The 17,852-nt window shown below is 41.0% G+C and overlaps 1 protein-coding gene across 1 annotated transcript in view; it reads left to right on the plus strand.

The window, feature by feature from the left end:
• The window catches only part of LOC126336082 (potassium/sodium hyperpolarization-activated cyclic nucleotide-gated channel 1), a 1,174,950-nt gene that overhangs the window by 1,064,921 nt on the left and 92,177 nt on the right, over positions 1-17,852 (plus strand). Inside the window, exon 10 of the mRNA XM_049999562.1 lies at positions 2,431-2,568. Within this exon, the coding sequence (XP_049855519.1) occupies positions 2,431-2,568 (138 nt within the window). The remainder of the gene's footprint in view (positions 1-2,430; positions 2,569-17,852) is intronic.

Consider the following 17,852-nt stretch of genomic DNA (forward strand, 5'->3'; position numbering starts at 1 on the left):
CATAATTTGTCTACTTTAAGGTGTAAGTGGTTGCGGATGACAAACTGTGAAACAAAACAGTCACTGTAGAAACACAATACATCATAAAAACCACACCATGTGGTAAAAAGATATGAAGTCATAATTTTGTGTGTTTTTTCAAATATGTGTAATTACGATTTAAAAACTAATAGTTACACATATAGAAACAGTAAAAGAACATTCTTTAACAGACATAAAATAAAATCCCATTGAAGATGTTGCAACTGCAGTGAAACATGTTTGGGTTATAAAAACAAAATTGTTTTTTGCTAAAGGCGGACTCTATTCAAAAATATATGTAGAGATGTACACTGTTGACACAGTCAGAAAATCAGCTATTCTGTATTTTTACTGTAAACTATGAATAAATTGTTACGTTTTTAATTTATTACTATTGCCATAACTTTACCTTTTATTGTTTCATAGAAATGATAGCCAAACAATAAGCATCTGCGTAGGTTTTATAGCGATCTTTTCTTTTATTATTTCGAACCCGTTTTTAGTCAAATATACATCGTTACTTTTTAATGGGAATTTGAATACAATTAATTTTTTTCTGACAAAACTAAATATGCTATTTAAAAAAAGAATCAAATGAGAAATTTAGATAGAATGCAAAATATAACATATATCAGGAACAATTATATGACAATAGTAATAATTTCAGTAATGAATTAATCCATTGGTCAATATTTATTGTATGATCTCTTCATAAATACTCGTTCTGTAATGTGTTTATCTGTAAGTTGACTCCTTTCATCAGAATATTATCATTCAAAGACTATACAGTCTTTCAGAAGCCACAGAACTTCCTACCAAACTGGTTTTTCTAAAAAAAAAGTCTTATTTAAAAACCAAAAATTATAGCACTATTACTGTGGTGAATTGATGATTTGGTTTTATACCCAGATACTGGTAAAAAAAAAATACCTGTTCTAACTGAAACCAATCAAATACCGGAACTTAATAACATTATCGGTATTAACTGTGCAGTTTTTTTCCCATCCCTGGTCCTCCTGCGTGAAGTCAGTAGCTGGTGCACATCCTCGTCCGACAAGAACTGTCGACCATTCAGGAGCTTTTTAAGTGACCGACGGCTTGATAATCGCGTGGGAAGAGATAAAGGACCGACGCCCACGGGACGAGTTTCGCCTCGCAGATCGACCGCCGCCTTGTGCCCAACAGCGACCAGTGCTGAACTAGGCGCATCATTCCACAACTGGGGGTTTTCGACAGCCATGCTAATCCATACACCTCTTTATTCTCCTATGGACATCTGCTGATGTTTGTCATTCGGCAACCAAGGTACGAATAAAAACACGTTGGTCTTGTTCGGAGTCATTTGCTAATAAAGTCGCAATAGCTATCATTTCCTCATTTGGTGCACTGACGTCGGAAAACACGAATATCACACCAATACCTTGCCTACATGCCGGTGCTTATACGCCTCCATCGAAGTCGCTCCATGTTGTATACAGGTTGGTCCATTGATCGTGACCGGGCCAAATATCTCACGAAATAAGGCCAAAACGAAAAAACTAGAAAGAACGAAACTTGTCTAGCTTGAAGGGGGAAACCACAGGACGCTGCCATAGGTCAAACGGATATCAACTGCGGTTTTTTTTAAAAATAGGAACCCCCATTTTTAATATATATTCATGTAGTACGTAAAGAAATATGAATGTTTTAGTTGGACCAACCTGATTGTCACCTGCCATACGGCCGACAACTGGGAGTGATGGTCTGGGGTGCCATTTCATTTATCAGCAGGACACCTTTGATTGTCATCCGCGGCCCCTTCACAGAATTGCGGCACTTCTACCCCTCCTTTCGTGTCCTTTCTGGCTAGCCATCCCGGGCTTACATTTCAGCAACATAATGTCCGCCTGCACACGGAGATTGTTTCCACTGCTTGTCTTGGTGCTTTCCAAACCCTACCTTGGTCAGCAAGGTCGCCGGATCTCTCTCCAGCTGAGAACGATTGGAGCATTATGGGTAGGACCTTTCAGCCAGCTCGCGATTTGGACGATCTAACGCACTAGTTGGACGGAATTTGGCACCGTATCCCTCAGGAGGACATCTAACAATCAGTGCCAAACCGAATAAGTGATTGCATGAGGGCCAGAGGGGACCAACGCGTTATTGAGTTGCCTAGTTTGTGAAGCTCTTTCTCTTGATTAAATCATCCAATACTTCTGACATTATAGTCATTCGTTTGTCATAAGACGGCCATCACATCGACCCGTTTCAGTCCCATTCGTCTAATTCCTTCGCGGTGTATCTTTTTTTGTCTTAGGCTGTATTTATCATACATGGAAAATACACCTGAACGAGCTGCGAGGTACGTTTGAGACGTACGATTTCTACTTGTGACGGGCCTGGTACATGGACGTGCTTTGTGCCTTACAGGGGAGGTCGGTAAGGAGATGTACATCGTCAACAGGGGCCGGCTGCAGGTGGTAGCGGACAACGGCAAGACGGTGCTGGCCACGCTCAAGGCGGGATCCTACTTCGGCGAGATCAGCATCCTCAACATGGGCACCGCAGGTACGTCAGCGCCAGCTGCGGCCCGTCTTGGATGCCAGGTTTTTGTTGTCATGCAAAGTGTCCAGTGTTTGAGTGACCCATCCTAAAATAGGATGTAAGCATGTCAAACACTTCATACGACTTTTTTTCCAAGGTGAATTACTAAATTCTTGCAGTGGCATTCGTATCACAGTTTCGTTCACAGCATTATGGTAAGGATAGTCATTCATAAATTATCTGCGTTTCTCTGTGCGGGATTAACTCTAGAACACCAAACAGGGCAAATGTTGTATTGTTACTAAACCATCGTAAATTTTACTATTCCATATTTAATTCATTAGAACAGACATTTGCTGCGACCGGGCACCGGTATAAGTCAATGTGGTAAGTTGAAAATTTGCACAGGCCCGGCATTAAAACTGGGATCTCCTGGGCTGGCCACTGTGACCGAGAGGTTCTAGGCGCTTCAGCCCGGAACCGCGGTGCTGCTACTGTCGCAGGTTCGAATCCTGCCTCGGGCATGGACGTGTGTGTTGTCCTTACGTTACTTAGGTGTAAATAGTTACTAGTCTGGGGGAGCGATGAACTCAGATGTTAAGTCCCATAGTGCTTGGAGCCATTTGAACTATTTTGGGGTCTCCTACTTACAACTCAGATGTTTTGATCACTAAGGCATCTCTGGACACAGACGTCATTCCAACTGCACGGACCGCCTTAGCACGCCCCCCTTCAAATCCAAATTCCCAACTCATCCACGTACTATTAATATAGTGCCCCTTGTCCGTTACCCTTATTACTCGCGACTAGTTTATGCACTCTTTAACTACAGTTATAAGATTATAAGGTCTCATATGGTATTTTACATACAAAATAAGTACAAAATGTCCTGTTGTACTATATACTGACAATACTAGATTGGTAGCAACTGCAATCGCAGTTATTACATTTAGTAATCTACATTTGAAAAAATGTGTGCTAAAGTGATGTATCGTTCAAATGACTCTAAGCACTATGGGACTTAACATCTGAGGCCATCAGTCCCCTAGACTTAGAACTACTTAAACCTAACTAACCTAAGGACATAACATCCAAGCCCGAGGCAGGTTTCGAACCTGCGACAGTAGCAGCCGCGTGGTTCCGGGCTGAAGCGCCTAGGACCGCTCAGCCACAGCGGCCGATTTATTGTCTTATCGACGAGTAAAAATATGAAGCTATAGCCTTAACATATCAGAACAAAATTAATCCTATAATGTCGAAAATTGACGTGGTGACATTGTGGTTGTGCAAAAACGCAGGGAAAGTAGCAAACTGTTAATAATGCCATTTAGTCTAAACAAGCAGTGCCGGTAGTTGTTTTGAAATGAATGAGTTTTCCTGATATGACTGTTCACTTTTGAAATCACATTTAGCATATGCTGCACAACGAAAAACAATCAAAAAAGCTAAATGTAATTGTATTCGGAAAAGCCGTCTGAGGATGAACTTATTGGTTCGAACCAAAAATTGTTTTTAATAGATAGCGTTATTCACAGTGGCTTTTTTGTCAGAATTAAGGTGCAAAAAATTAACAATGCGTAAGTCTCTCCTTTGTTGTGTTACTGTTTCAAAAGCCAGTTTGTTATAATAGCAGAGAAGAAACACCACACAGTTGCATTCTGGTAACACTGCGTAAAAATTGGCCTACCTAGTGCCATCCATAAAGCCTCCTGTCATTGATTTTGGTGGGGTCTCACTCGGAAGCAATAATAATAGTGCCTACTTTATCATCTTGTGCTTTATTTTGTTATCATTCTATTTCGAGGTGCGCAAAGTGCATGTATTTCTCAATAGATGTAGCTCATGTCCTTCATAGTGCGAGACCACGCTGTCAACATCTGTTTCTTTGTTTTAATGTCTACGGTGCAACCACTCTCTTTCTCTGACGGTGAGAGACTAAAAGATGTTCAAACTTAAGCGACAGTCGTTGACTCACTTCTGTAAATAAAGCTTCAGGCACTTCACCCAGAGTTTTAGGGGTAGGAGGCGAATAAATTATGTTCGAGAACCAATCAGTCTATTGCTGTACCTTTTGCAGGGAAAGATGTGATAGGATAACTCAGCGAGTCATATTATTTTTCCTGTAGGGTAATAAAATAGATAGTAGAAGTTACGATAAGTAGTAGGCTATTGTTACGCAGAACAGAACGGCACGTCCTATGAAAGAAACAATGGACCCTAGCGGGAATTGCTCTTGAATGGAACAAGAATCTAGAAGACATAAAGCACAAGGAAAAATGAACAGACCGGCCAGTGAATGGAGTGCACGAGTCTTTATTTAACAAACGCTTTGTCTGTATCACCAGGCTTCGAGGTTAGTTGAATACAGTCACGATTAACCGTTTATCAAATAAAATTAAGTATTGAAGCAGTGTTTGCGTTAACCAGGGTGTCACAATTGGCATACTAACTCCAGACCCCTGACGATATGATGCACTAATTTCACAGGTATGTAATATCCTCCAGGCACTGTTGCTCTACACTGGGCAGCATTTATGTAATGCGAATACATTCTTGAAGGTGACTACAGAGACTGGATTATTGCCACTCGGCTATGTACTTTTAGTGAAAGCTGCACAGGCAAGTTGCTCTGTCGTCACTTACCTAGCTCGACTATTGCGACCGTCAAAAGTTCTACAATTCGTCCCACTTGGTCAACTCTATGCAAGGAAGTACGAGAGCAGTATTAATAAGAAAAGCAGAAGTATTTGCATTATGTTTAAACAACCATTATCTACAAAGTGAAGTGTAGATCAAAAAACAGATTTATTTTACCAAAGAGCTTGTATGGAGACGTCTACACAGATGTAGATATTCTCGGATATTCGCAGTAATACATAACGCCGACGCCCCTTCTAATATCCGCGGGTGTATCTGAGAATGTTATCCTTAATTTTTCGTTGAGTGGTTAAAAATTAAAGGATAGGTGAAGTACGGTATAAAATTAGCAAATCTCTCAAGAATATAAGTACGTATAGCACCGTTCATTAAATCGAAGAGTAAAGCACGTTAATACGATTTAAATAAAAAGGATACATTTGACAAACTAAATATATAAAAATATTTGAGTGGGCAAAATGTGACATCAACGCCTAACTTTCATTTGGTTTACCAATATTTCGGAAATGAACAGAAAAATTAGCAGAATCGGTTTCATTATTTAGGACAGAAAACTGTAACTTACGGAACAAAAAATATTCAAATGTGTGTAAAATCTTATGGGACTTAACTGCTAAGGTCATCAGTCCCTAATCGTACATACTACTTAACCTAAATAACAGCAGCTATCCAAACTGTTACGCCTGATATGCTACAGAGAGTGTGGAACGAGTTGGAGTATCAGGTTGATATTGCTCGAGTGTCTGGAGGGGGCCATATTGAACATCTCTGAACTTGTTTTTGAGTGAAAAAAAACCTTTTTAAATACTCTTTGTAATGATGTATAACAGAAGGTTATATTATGTTTCTTTCATTAAATACACATTTTTAAAGTTGTGGTATTCTTTTTGAATCACCCTGTATACTGTATATACACTATCGTGAAAAAAAAATAGTTCACTCTTTTAGAGGTTTCCATTTCTCTCCAGATTTATTGATGCAACAGTGACTACTGAGTACATGAAATCATTACATTTACACATCAATAACACAGGCGGTTCTGAGGTACCAGGTATCGACCCCCCAAGTGGAAACGTCCATATCAGTACGTGGTATAGTCTCCACAGGCAGCAATTCAGACGCTGACTTTGGCATCCAGTCGATCTCAGAGATGACGAATAATGGCCTGGGATACGTATTCCACGAGTGCCTATTCATGTGGTTCTGTAAGAGTTGTTGCTTGACGCGCCGCACGATTCCTTTCTTGTCCCATCGTCTTCCACACGTGCTCGACTGGAGACAAGTTCGCTGGTCGTGCTGTCCAAAGTAGTAGCTGCACATCCTCCAGAGCACGTTGAGTTTCACGGACACTGTGTGGGCAAGCACGATACCACTGGCGCAATACATCACATTCCCAGACAGTGTGTGGGCGATCCCTTTCCACTGGAGCAATACATCACATTCCCGCTGCAACTATGATTGACTATAACTGCAGTCTTTCTCTCCTAGACCTGTCTTCCCCATCATTCTCATTATTTACGTTCTCCATTTTATTCTCGGCCATCCTCTCTTATCAGTTAACTATCAGTTTAATAAGTCACCGCTGTAAAATACTAACGCGAATTCTTTACAGGCGAATGGAAAAACTGGTAGAGACCGACCTCGGGGAAGATCAGTTTGGATTCCGTAGAAATATTGGAACTTGTGAGGCAATACTGACCTTTAAATTGAGGAAAGGCAAACCTACGTTCCTAGTATTTGTAGACTTAGAGAAAGCGTCTGAAAATGTTGACTGGAACACTCTCTTTCAAATTCTGAAGGTGGCAGGGATAAAATACAGGGATCGAGAGGCTATTTACAATTTGTATAGAAACCAGATGGCAGTTGTAAGGGTCGAGGGACATGGAAGGGAAGCAGTGGTTGTGAAGTGACTGAGACAGGTTTGTAGCCCCTCCCCGATGTTATTTGATTTGTATATTGAGCAACAGTAAAGGAAATAAAAGAAAAATTAGGAGAAGGTATTAAAATCTGTTATAACCAGGAACAACACAATAACCTCTTCAGTCTGGTTTATTAAATCACAAATCACTTTTTAACAATTATGTTAGCCAAGCGTCTACTCAGGCTCACACTCAGAAGTAACGCATAATTAAAGTTAGGTTATACCAAGGTCCAAATGTGCATGGTGGGGTGCACGTCCCGTAATTATTCCCAAGTCCAGTGCAGTTCAGTCTCTCCAAGTGAAGTCGCCAGATCTCCGCCGAGCAGCCACGTAACCTCGAGTGGTGCAGCGAGTCTCCCACAAGCAGCTGGAACACGGCGTGCTGCACTTCCCGTTGAGAACTGTCGTTAGCGTCGGCGGCCGGGTTTATATAAGGCTTGCTAGTTAATGGAGCCGTCGGCTGGGGTCGCTGTTTTCCAGGGAAATCCAATCCCAATGTTTCCTGCCGTAGCCAATTGCTGTGTACTGAGAACGCGCGCGCGCCAAGGCGGCCAGCGTTGGTAGCCGCGAGCCGCCCGGAGAAATGCGGCCAGCGATGTATTTGGCGGCAGCGTACTGGAGCGCGGTGTTCGGTGTTTGTTAGAAGTGGTGTGTACCACAAACTCCATGTAGAAGAAATAAAAACTTTGAGGTTCGCCGATGACATTGTAATTCTGTCAGAGACGGCAAAGGACTTGGAAGAGCAGTTGAACGGAATGGACAATGTCTTGAAAGGAGGATATAAGATGAACATCAACAAAAGCAAAACGAGGGTAATGGAATGTAGTACAGTTAACTCGGCTGGTGCTGAGGGAATTAGATTAGGAAATGAGATACTTAAAAGTAGTAAAGGAGTTTTGTTATTTGGGGAGCAAAATAACTGACGATTGTCAAAGTAGAGAGGATATAAAATTTAGACTGGCAATGGCAAGGAAAGCGTTTCTGCAGAAGAGAAATTTGTTAACATCGAGTATAGTTTTAAGTGTGAGGAAGTCGTTTCTGAAAGTATTTGTATGGAGTGTAGCCATGTATGGAAGTGAAAAGTGGACGGTAAATATTTTGGACAAGAAGAGAATAGAAGCTTTGGAAATGTAATGCTACAGAAGAATGCTGAAGATTAGATCGGTGGATCACATAACTAACGAGGAGGTATTGAATAGAATTGGGGAGAAGAGGAGTTTGTGGCACAACTTGACAAGAAGAAGGGATCGGTTGGTAGGACATGTTCTGAGGCGTCAAGGGATCACCAATTTAGTATTAAAGGTCAGCATGGATGGTATAAATCGTAGAGGGAGACCATGAGATGAATAAACTAAGCAGATTCAGAAGGATGTAGGTTGCAGTAGGTACTGAGAGATGAAGAAGCTTGCACAGGATAGAGTAGCATGGACAGCTGCATCAAACCAGTCTCAGGACTGAAGACCACAGTAACAACAAGCCGCTGCAAAAACTCAGGAAAAAATGGTCTGACAACATTCTATATTTATCGAGCACTGGTTAGCGTCCCCTCTGGAAACACCAAAGGTGAACGAGTGTTTTAATTTGTCGTACCCCGGACCATAGGGCCTGCGGTGCGACCACAGTGTCTCAGACGAATGCACATTATGGGACAGAGCTCAGAAGGTAACAGTAGTACGCGTAAGAGATCATGACTTGCGTGCAGGCAAAATCTGCTTTGGTCGCTGAAGACCACGGCGATACTCTGACGGCACCAGCGCAGCCGTGCTCGTCGATGCTGTGGCGTGAGTGGAAGATGGGCCAGGGGAGTGCATGCCCGTATTCTCGCTGCCAGTAACCGGTTCGTGTTCATACGTCTGAGCTCACAAGCCCTCTTATGTGTACTGTAGTAGCTGTACGATCTGCCACTGCTGCCCTTACCATACGACAATCTTGGCGGGCACCTGTGTTGCGTGGACGCCAATAACATCGTCTACGGATGTGGTAATGTTCAATTGACCACTCTTACCAACATCGTTGTACAACTGACTGCGTACGTCCAACTTGTGTGGCAATTCTCCGAAAGAACCATCCTGCCACACGGAAGGCTACAATCTTATCTCTTTCAAACTCGCTCCGTTGACTGTAAGAAGCACAAATTCCTCTCTGTGGCATGGTTGACTGCTCGCTTCACACGGCTGCACCACACTGAGCCTTCCGGGTTTGAGCATTCCCTATTACAGGGTAGGCACAACTGGTAACTGTGCCACTACGGTATTTGTTGACGTTGAATCCATTTTCTGTATATCTACAATCCTCCAGCTGACATATGCCATCATTGAATCAAAATCGATGTCTTTCCAGTTGCACTTTTTTTCCGGCGGTGTATATTTTTAACAGAGTCGTAGACATACTGCAGCTCGTCCAAGTTCTTTCGATGTTTGGAATGGTTCACTCAACTTTCTCCCTACTTCAACTACTGTGTATGACTGCTGATATAATCTTGGAATCAGGAATATTTGCTGTGCTTCTACACCTATATGCTCCACCGCTTTCCACAGGGCGTTAGTTGGTAGGAATCATAAGCTTTATGTAACTCCACAACTATTAGAGTACTTCCTAACCCTTAGAATATGTCTTCCCCTATATTTGCTTGAGGCTAAAAGCGTGATCAATATAAGAACCTCCAGCCATAAAACCAGCCACGTTCTCTCGCGTTTTTCCCTTAATTTCGTTCTCCAAACTGTTTTTCAGTATACCTCTAAAGAGTCTTCTGTATACTAATTGCCCTATAATTTCTTTCAAATGGCTCTGAGCATTATGGGACTTCACTTCTGAGGTCATCAGTCCCCTAGAACTTAGAACGACTTAAACCTAACTAAACTAAGGACATCATACACACCCATGCCCGAGGCAGGATTCGAACCTGCGACCGCAGCGGTCGCGCGGTTTCAGACTGTAGCGCCTAGAACCGCTAGGCCTATAATTTCTTTGGTGCTTCTTGTTTCTTTCTTTATGGATAGCAGATACACACGACATGCACTCTCTTGGTATTTCCCCAAACCCCCCTCCCCCCCCCCCCCCCAGTCTGATTGAACAATTTAGATATAACTTCTTCATTTGAACGGGTCCATATTACCATAATACTATCACAATTCCTCCCAATCCATTTGCCTCCCACTTCTTGCCTTTTTTAGAATCTCTTTTACTTCTTCCTCCACCAAAGTTTCTGTACCACCTAGTGTACTGCTTTTGTTGAAGACTTCTGCATCTTGTCTCTTCTTTTTTCTATCAAAAGTTCTTCAAAGTGGTTTTTCCATTCTCCAATAGACAATGTGAGTCTGGGATTGCTAATCATTTTCATCTTCCTTACCATCCTCCATGTCTCCACTGATCTGTATTCGAGCGAAAACTCTGTTTCTCCATATGCTCTTTCCCATGCCTCTACTTACACATTCTTGTTGATTTCTTATCCTTCTTTTTTATCTTAATCATGTCTGATAAAGTTGTTGGTATTCCTTGTCCACCACCAACAACTCTGTGGCTACCCATTCTTTCCCCTCCTAAAACCTGTTACGCTGCTCCCGTAACTGACTTTTTCAGGAAACCGTAGAGTTAACTGGTGATCCAGTATTGCTCGAATCTTAAATTAAATCCTTGCTGATATAAACTTACACACTTTCTTCTTGTAGCAGATGTACCCTGTATTATGGATACTCTGTAGTTGTATTTCCAACATCCTCCTCCTCCTTCTGCTGTCTTGGCCTTAATCGGAAAAGAAATTTTTGCAGTAACTGTATAATCTTAGGAGCCACACTCTGCTCCTCCTTTTACTCTTACATCTTGTACCTTAATTACCAGCTGTCTTCGCAGTACTAGTTACTCTATCATTGGTTTAAGGTTTCTTGACGGATTAGCCCAGATGTATTTATGAATTTCTCTGTGCTGTAATTGGCCAGTACGCTTGCGTTAATCAATCTCCTACCGTTACCATTCCCTACATCCTCTCGCCGCAGATCTGCAACGTCATAGTTTCCTCTCTTCCGATTCACCGATTTAAGACCCTCATTATTAACAATTGAAGTCCATCTGGGAATTTGTCAATAATAAAGTGATTTGCAAAATTTTAGTATCCATAGATAAGGACGTGATTAAAAACGTGCAGAGAGGATAAGAAGACTGTAGATACGGTTAGTACTGCTCCCCGCGCAGAGCTTTAGTAATATGGAATCCTTACACCGTTCCATTCCATCTGGCTGCAGAGGGTTTTATACGGAATACAGGGTTCAGGACTGCATTGCTACGCCATAAAATGGAGGTCGGAAACTTCAGTTACATTTCATATGTTTTACACATTCCACTACTGTGTACACATTGTAATGACTGTCTTCCATAAGGAAGCGATAAATTCGAGGTACGACAGTGGGATTAACATAACTTGTCTATTTCCACAGCAGTTCGACTCCAAGGCAAGTGCCGGCCGCGCCTGGAACCGCGCGACAGCTATGGTCGCAGGTTCGAATCCTGCCTCGGGCATGGTTGTGTGTGATGTCCTTAGGTTAGTTAGGTTTAAGTAGTTCTAAGTTCGAGGGGACTGATGACCTCAGCAGTTAAGTCCCATAGTGCTCAGAGCCATTTGAACCAAGGCAAGTCCAGATACTTGCGCATCCCTCATCCAGCACATCTTCCTTTAGTCTGAGTTGGTATCAGGGCACTGGACTCCAAAGGGCGCCTAGAACAGTCTGGTGAACAGTTATAGTCCGGCTTGCTCCTTTACCTTTTCTGCAATATTATGTAGTCTAAGACTGTATCGTATACGATAAAATAGCTGGTGTCAGGGTGTTGCTGGTAATCGCTTGGATTAGGTCTGTAGATGCATACGTGGATTCTTAAAAAGTGTGTAGGCATGATGTTGTCACCCATTAATTGGAAGTACGAATTTAAAACTGGGAATAATAACCACGACCATTGACGAAAAATTTACTGCTTTTTCCCACTAGCATGAAACTGACGTACAAGCTTCTTAGTGGGTGGAGAGGAAGATGGACAGGACAACTCAAAAGGGCTGCATGCCTTTACGCAAGGAGAGACCTTATTTTCACACGTAGTCGCTGGTATACATAGTCTCGAGTCATCAGCATGAACCCTAGACCACTCATCCTTCGTTAAGTGTTCACCATCGGTCATTTGTCACCTGACTTTCTGTCATTATATGTGAAAGACGTACTGAGCAGCTGGAAGCTTGGGTTACTGATGGCGTTACCCGATTACACCGCCGAAAGTGATTTCAAATCTGCTTCACATACACAGCATCGACACACATAAATCAAACAGCTCTTGTTAATGCACCACGCAGTGGGCTTGTTCAGGCCACGCCGAGGCGAGAAGCGACTTTACAGACCATTTCGACCACCATTCTGAGCCACCGCTGACTGAAATTGCGACGGGTCAGGCTCTTATCGCGCAGTTTCCTTTCCCTGAAAGAAAATCCACCTACCTCGTTTCTTAGGTAGTTGCTGCACTCGCCTCTCCTGATAGCAGCTACTGGAAAAATTGCAGAAAAGCAGTGTTGAAGAAACTGCAATTTAATAGCCGCTCACCGGAGGCCGCGATACATGTTTGCTGAAATACAATCTATGAGCAATCTTCCTAAATAAATTGAGTTATTAGAATGGTAGTAAATGTTTACTCAAACGAGAACGCGAAGTTGGTAATTCTATTTAAGCTCTTTATTGTCTTTAAGCCTGATCATCAGCCCGCTAATCTACGTTTGAAGAAAGTTCAGTTCACAATTCTATCCACACTCAAACCCCGCCAGAATTAGCTTTCAAAGTTACGGAATTTACTTAACTGCAACACAGACGATTTTCTAACATACACGTTTGCAGTCGATGTTCAATAATAGTTCGTTTTTTAACGTTAATGCTCGCCATAAGCACTTAGTAAAAGTTTACGAAGTACCGCCACGCTTTTAATTATTAAAGTTACTCGCGTCTTTCGCGGAACGAAAAGTCACAACTCGCTCAAACTCACACTACGCGTTACTGGACTCTTCCAGTCTCAAATCGCACAGTACCGAACCGATGAAGCCGTTTTATGACTTCATTTTACACATTATTCGCGAGGACACATCAAGCATGTCTCTTCTCGATCACAGTTCCTTCGCGACCCGTCATCCACTCGCGACTCACTCTCCTAGTCTGCTAACCGTCCTCGCATCTCATTGGCTCACACATCACACAGCCAATCAGAATTAACTCTTTGGGTGCGCCTCGCGCCAAAATCTAGCACGCACCAGTCATGACTTCTGAATCATTTACGTCATGATTTCTTGTTACACAAAATTTACTGTATAATTTAACAAACCGAAAGGAAAACTAGACTTTACTTTATTTCCAGAAATTATTTAAATACTCGCGAACGTTCTGGCTGCTTGTACAATACCATACACTCTTGGACATCCGACATTCACTAAGATGGGGAACCACTGGCGACTCTGTTCCCACGGTTACATCGTCTGAACACTTGCGAGTTCCAACCTAGATTTTATACACTTGCAAAGAATGGCGAATGTCCCTCTTTCATTCACTCAGGCACACTCATTCACTCTCACCTACTCATATAAAATAACTGTTCACAAAAATTCAAAACATTTATGGTTTTAACAAAGTTATAGGTGAATTTCTAAAAGTAAAATTCTCAAAATAAATACAAAAGCACGGAAGGTGATTTTGTTTCATAGTTGGATGGTCACTGAAGGTGATCTATACATAATGGTATTTATTTAGACTCGAAAATTGTAGAAATTTGCGTTTTCTGTAAGATTTTTCTAATTTCCAAAATATGCAGGTTTCAAAGCTCAAATTTGGATGACTTATTTTTATTCATAACAGAAACTAGTATATTAACTTTTAATTTCCTCAGGTTCCTCAGTTAGAAGTTATTAAAGATGAAAGTTCCACGTTATACACGCGGCTAGTTAGCGCACAGGTCTTACATTCTCACGGTACAGACATGCCATATGGTCGTGACGTCAGACGAACGGACACCGGTAATCTGCCCGCTACAGCACATATGCTAATCTGATGGCTACTTTACAGTCTGTCTACATTTCACAGTAAATATTTGATAGAAAACTGTGCGCTCGCACTAGTTGCGACGCCACACACCTCCTGAGGAAACTAAATTTTTTCATTCATGACAAACTTTTAGTTTTCTAAAAAAATTTCTATTAAAGATTTACTCAAACAGCTATTTAACATTTATAGTTCCTGTACATCAATCATCCACTTATACCTAGGGCTGACGACCTACAAAACATCTTATATCTAAACATGCACTTTTATCATCATTAAAAAAAAAAATTTTTCAGATTACAAAATTCTATTTACAAATTCCTGAAAAAGAAAACAAACCTAAATACTATCTTGATGTACGTCACACGCACACTAACACTACTATCGCTATTGTGAGCGTCACTTTTTTACCACTTACACTTAAGATTTTGATAGCACTCGTAGTTCGACCGGGTCCTGCTTGGGAGGTCCATTTCAAGTCTCGTGCTACCACCTCTGTTTACTTCGGCGCACCTGAAACATCAGCTGGCCTCAGTTCCCTTTCTAACTGCTACGTCTTAACCTACAGCAGCGATAAATGGCGCTATCTGCTTGACTCTAAAGTCTCCTATTTTTGATAAAATTTACTTTACAGTATGTACAATTTTCAATTTTTTTTTTTTTTTTTTTTTTTTTTTTTTTAAGTGAAAAGTGAATTGACTTTCCTAATGCAGTACCGAAGTGGCACATTTACTCTTTAATTACTTCTTCATCTCATAATCAAACAAGTTATGGTTACATAAGAAATACTAAGAAAAACAATTCCTACAAATAGTTCACAAATACATAATAAATCTCCGCCAGCACTGGTGACTCTCCAGTTCCTGTACAATACACAACAATATAAAATATACACAAAATTATCAATATTACAATTCTGTCTCCAGGCAATCTCCTGTAGTCCTGTATCATAAATTAAACACTGAAAAATACATATTTACTTATTCATTTATCAACACTACAATCCTTATACTAATCTCTACGACAAACTTGGGGAGCTTTGTGTGTCTCTGGTCAAAAATGGAATCGATGTCATGGGTACTTTCCTCATCTCACATATCTGGAGTTACTTCAATTTCTTGTCAACATAAGGTTTTCTCTAGTCACATTCGGGTTTAATTTACAACTCTCATACTCATACTTCACACACTCAGGTTAGTATTTGTTAAAGCGTTTCCTACTAATCTGCGAAACCTCGTTACCCATACTTTCTAACATACATCCACCTCCTGAGTTACCAACGTCGCCTCAGCTCTGTTTACATTCGTAGCCTCACTTCCTTTTGTTTACAAACATCTCCTCTGTTTACCAACAAACGCCACCTCTGATTACCAACATTAAGCTTTTTATTTACTCACCTTCGTAGCCTCACTTTTTCCTAATATCGAGCTAGCCAAACACTATGCTCATTCTTTCTCCTTTTCTCACATATTTCTCTTCATTTGACAGTCAGTCCTGCTGCACTGTCCCTTTAACTTAACTTCCTTTACCCCTTTGACAGTCAACCTTGTTGCACTGTACCTTTACTCATTTTACCACTAAATCACCTCCTGAGGCTCTGACTTCATTGAACAGACAGTTTTGCTGTACTGCTCCATTTCCTTTCCTAAACATTAGCTTAATGCTACGTCTTAACATATCGTTCTGTTACTTAACAAACAGCTTCAATGTTCGTCACCATATTTTCTGAGGCTCTTACATTTCTTAGTTATTTTACCTTTCTAAGGGCATTACTCACACCTTAGGCCAAACATTTACTTTACTGAGACTTATTACTTATCTGAGGTATCTTAATCCTTTTTGATTTTCTCTTACACTCATTCCTTACGCTTAACCTATACTGCACTGAGGTTCTTTCCTACTCATTACTTAAACACTTTATCACTTAAAAACTACGATAGAGAAGAAGGAAAGACGATAGAATTTTAGTTCTGAATGAAAGAAGAGGTAGGTTGACAATACGGAAAAGAAAGTGGAAGAAATATTGTCAAACGACTCGAGACCTAGTGCTCGTCACGCACTTAGCTCTGCAAAGAGTGCAAAGCTCTCTGAGGTATGTACTCACTCCTGGCCACGTCTCTCTTTTGAACATATCTTTTCAAATCCACAATGTTCCTAAGCCCTAACACCTTATGTGATTTCACAAACTCCAGTCTATAAGCATTTGGGTGAGGCTTCTCTAAGATTCTAAATGGGCCCACGTACTCATCGGTAAACTTCTTTGTTTCTGACGTAAGTTTCTTAGATCTTTCCCTAGTTTTCACTAGCACTAGATCCCCTACCTGAAAACTAGTGGGATCAGCTCTTGCATCATGCCTTCTCTTTCTTTCCAGGGCCTTCTTTCTTATATTAATACGTGCCAGTCTCTCCTTCTCTTCGATGGCTATGTCTGTGAGATTTGGAAACTCGACCAAGTCGAATAAAATATTATTCGGCCTAATGTCACACATTAGCTCTACTGGTGCATATCCTGTGGCTTCATGCTTCAGATGGTTTATTACTTCTTCGAAGTATTCAATATAATTGGCCCAAGCGGAGTGTTTTTTATGACAATATGTTCTACACAATCTGTTTAACTCCTTCATAATTCGCTCACACATGTTCCCTTGAGGAAAGTACGCGGAGATTTTTATGTGATCGATACCTCTCTGTTGTAAACATTCACTAAATTTCTTAGAGATAAACTGGGGCCCATTGTCTGACAATATTGCCTTTGGCACTCCTATCTTCCCAAAATAGTCCTTCTCCAACTTATTCACTAATACTTTAGAGTTGGCTTTCTTAATTGGGTAAAATTTTACGTACTTAGTAAACCCATCCACCATCACAAACACATATTCACATCCCCCTCTAGACACTGGTAGTGGACCAAATAAATCTACAGCTACTAAATCCAGCCGATTTTGTGGTTCTACTGAATACATCTGTCCTTGGATAGTTCTATTGTTGGCCCTAACTTTCTGGCAACGATCACAGGATTCTAATCGCTGTTGCACCCTTCTCCACATATTATCAAAAATTACCACTTCACTTAACTTAGCTATACATTTACGAGCGCCATAATGCCCATACTTACAATGTACGTAGTCTATAAGTGCATCTACATGTTGCTCCGGAAAACATATTTTCCAATTCTCCTCACTGTCTTTCCTGCGCCTAAATAAGACATCTTTATGCACTTTATAGTAGACCAGTAATTTTGGGTAGTCTGGATGACCTAATCTACTCTTTACTAATTTAATGTTGTCATCCTGGTTCTGTTCCCTCCGTAGGTTCTTACAAATGCGCTTAATTAAGCCATCGTCCTGGAGCTGCATGATGGCCAACATTACTTCATTATTATCGGTATTTCTTAAAGATTTCCCTTCTTGTCCTGTATCTTTCACACTTCTTGATAAGGCGTCCGCCACGATGTTCTCGGAACCCTTAATGTATATCATCTTATAATTAAATTGCTGTAAATACAGGGACCACCTTCTTAATCTAGCATGTTTTAGCTGACATGAGTCTAAATATGTAAGGGCACTATGGTCTGTGTAGATCCAAATTTCATGTCCTAAAAGGTACTTTTCAAATTTTTGCAGGCCGAAAATAACAGCTAATGCTTCAAGTTCAGATATACTATAATTTTTCTCGGA

This window comes from Schistocerca gregaria, chromosome 2 (genome assembly GCF_023897955.1).
Source record: "Schistocerca gregaria isolate iqSchGreg1 chromosome 2, iqSchGreg1.2, whole genome shotgun sequence".
NCBI classification, from domain to species: Eukaryota; Metazoa; Arthropoda; class Insecta; order Orthoptera; family Acrididae; genus Schistocerca; species Schistocerca gregaria.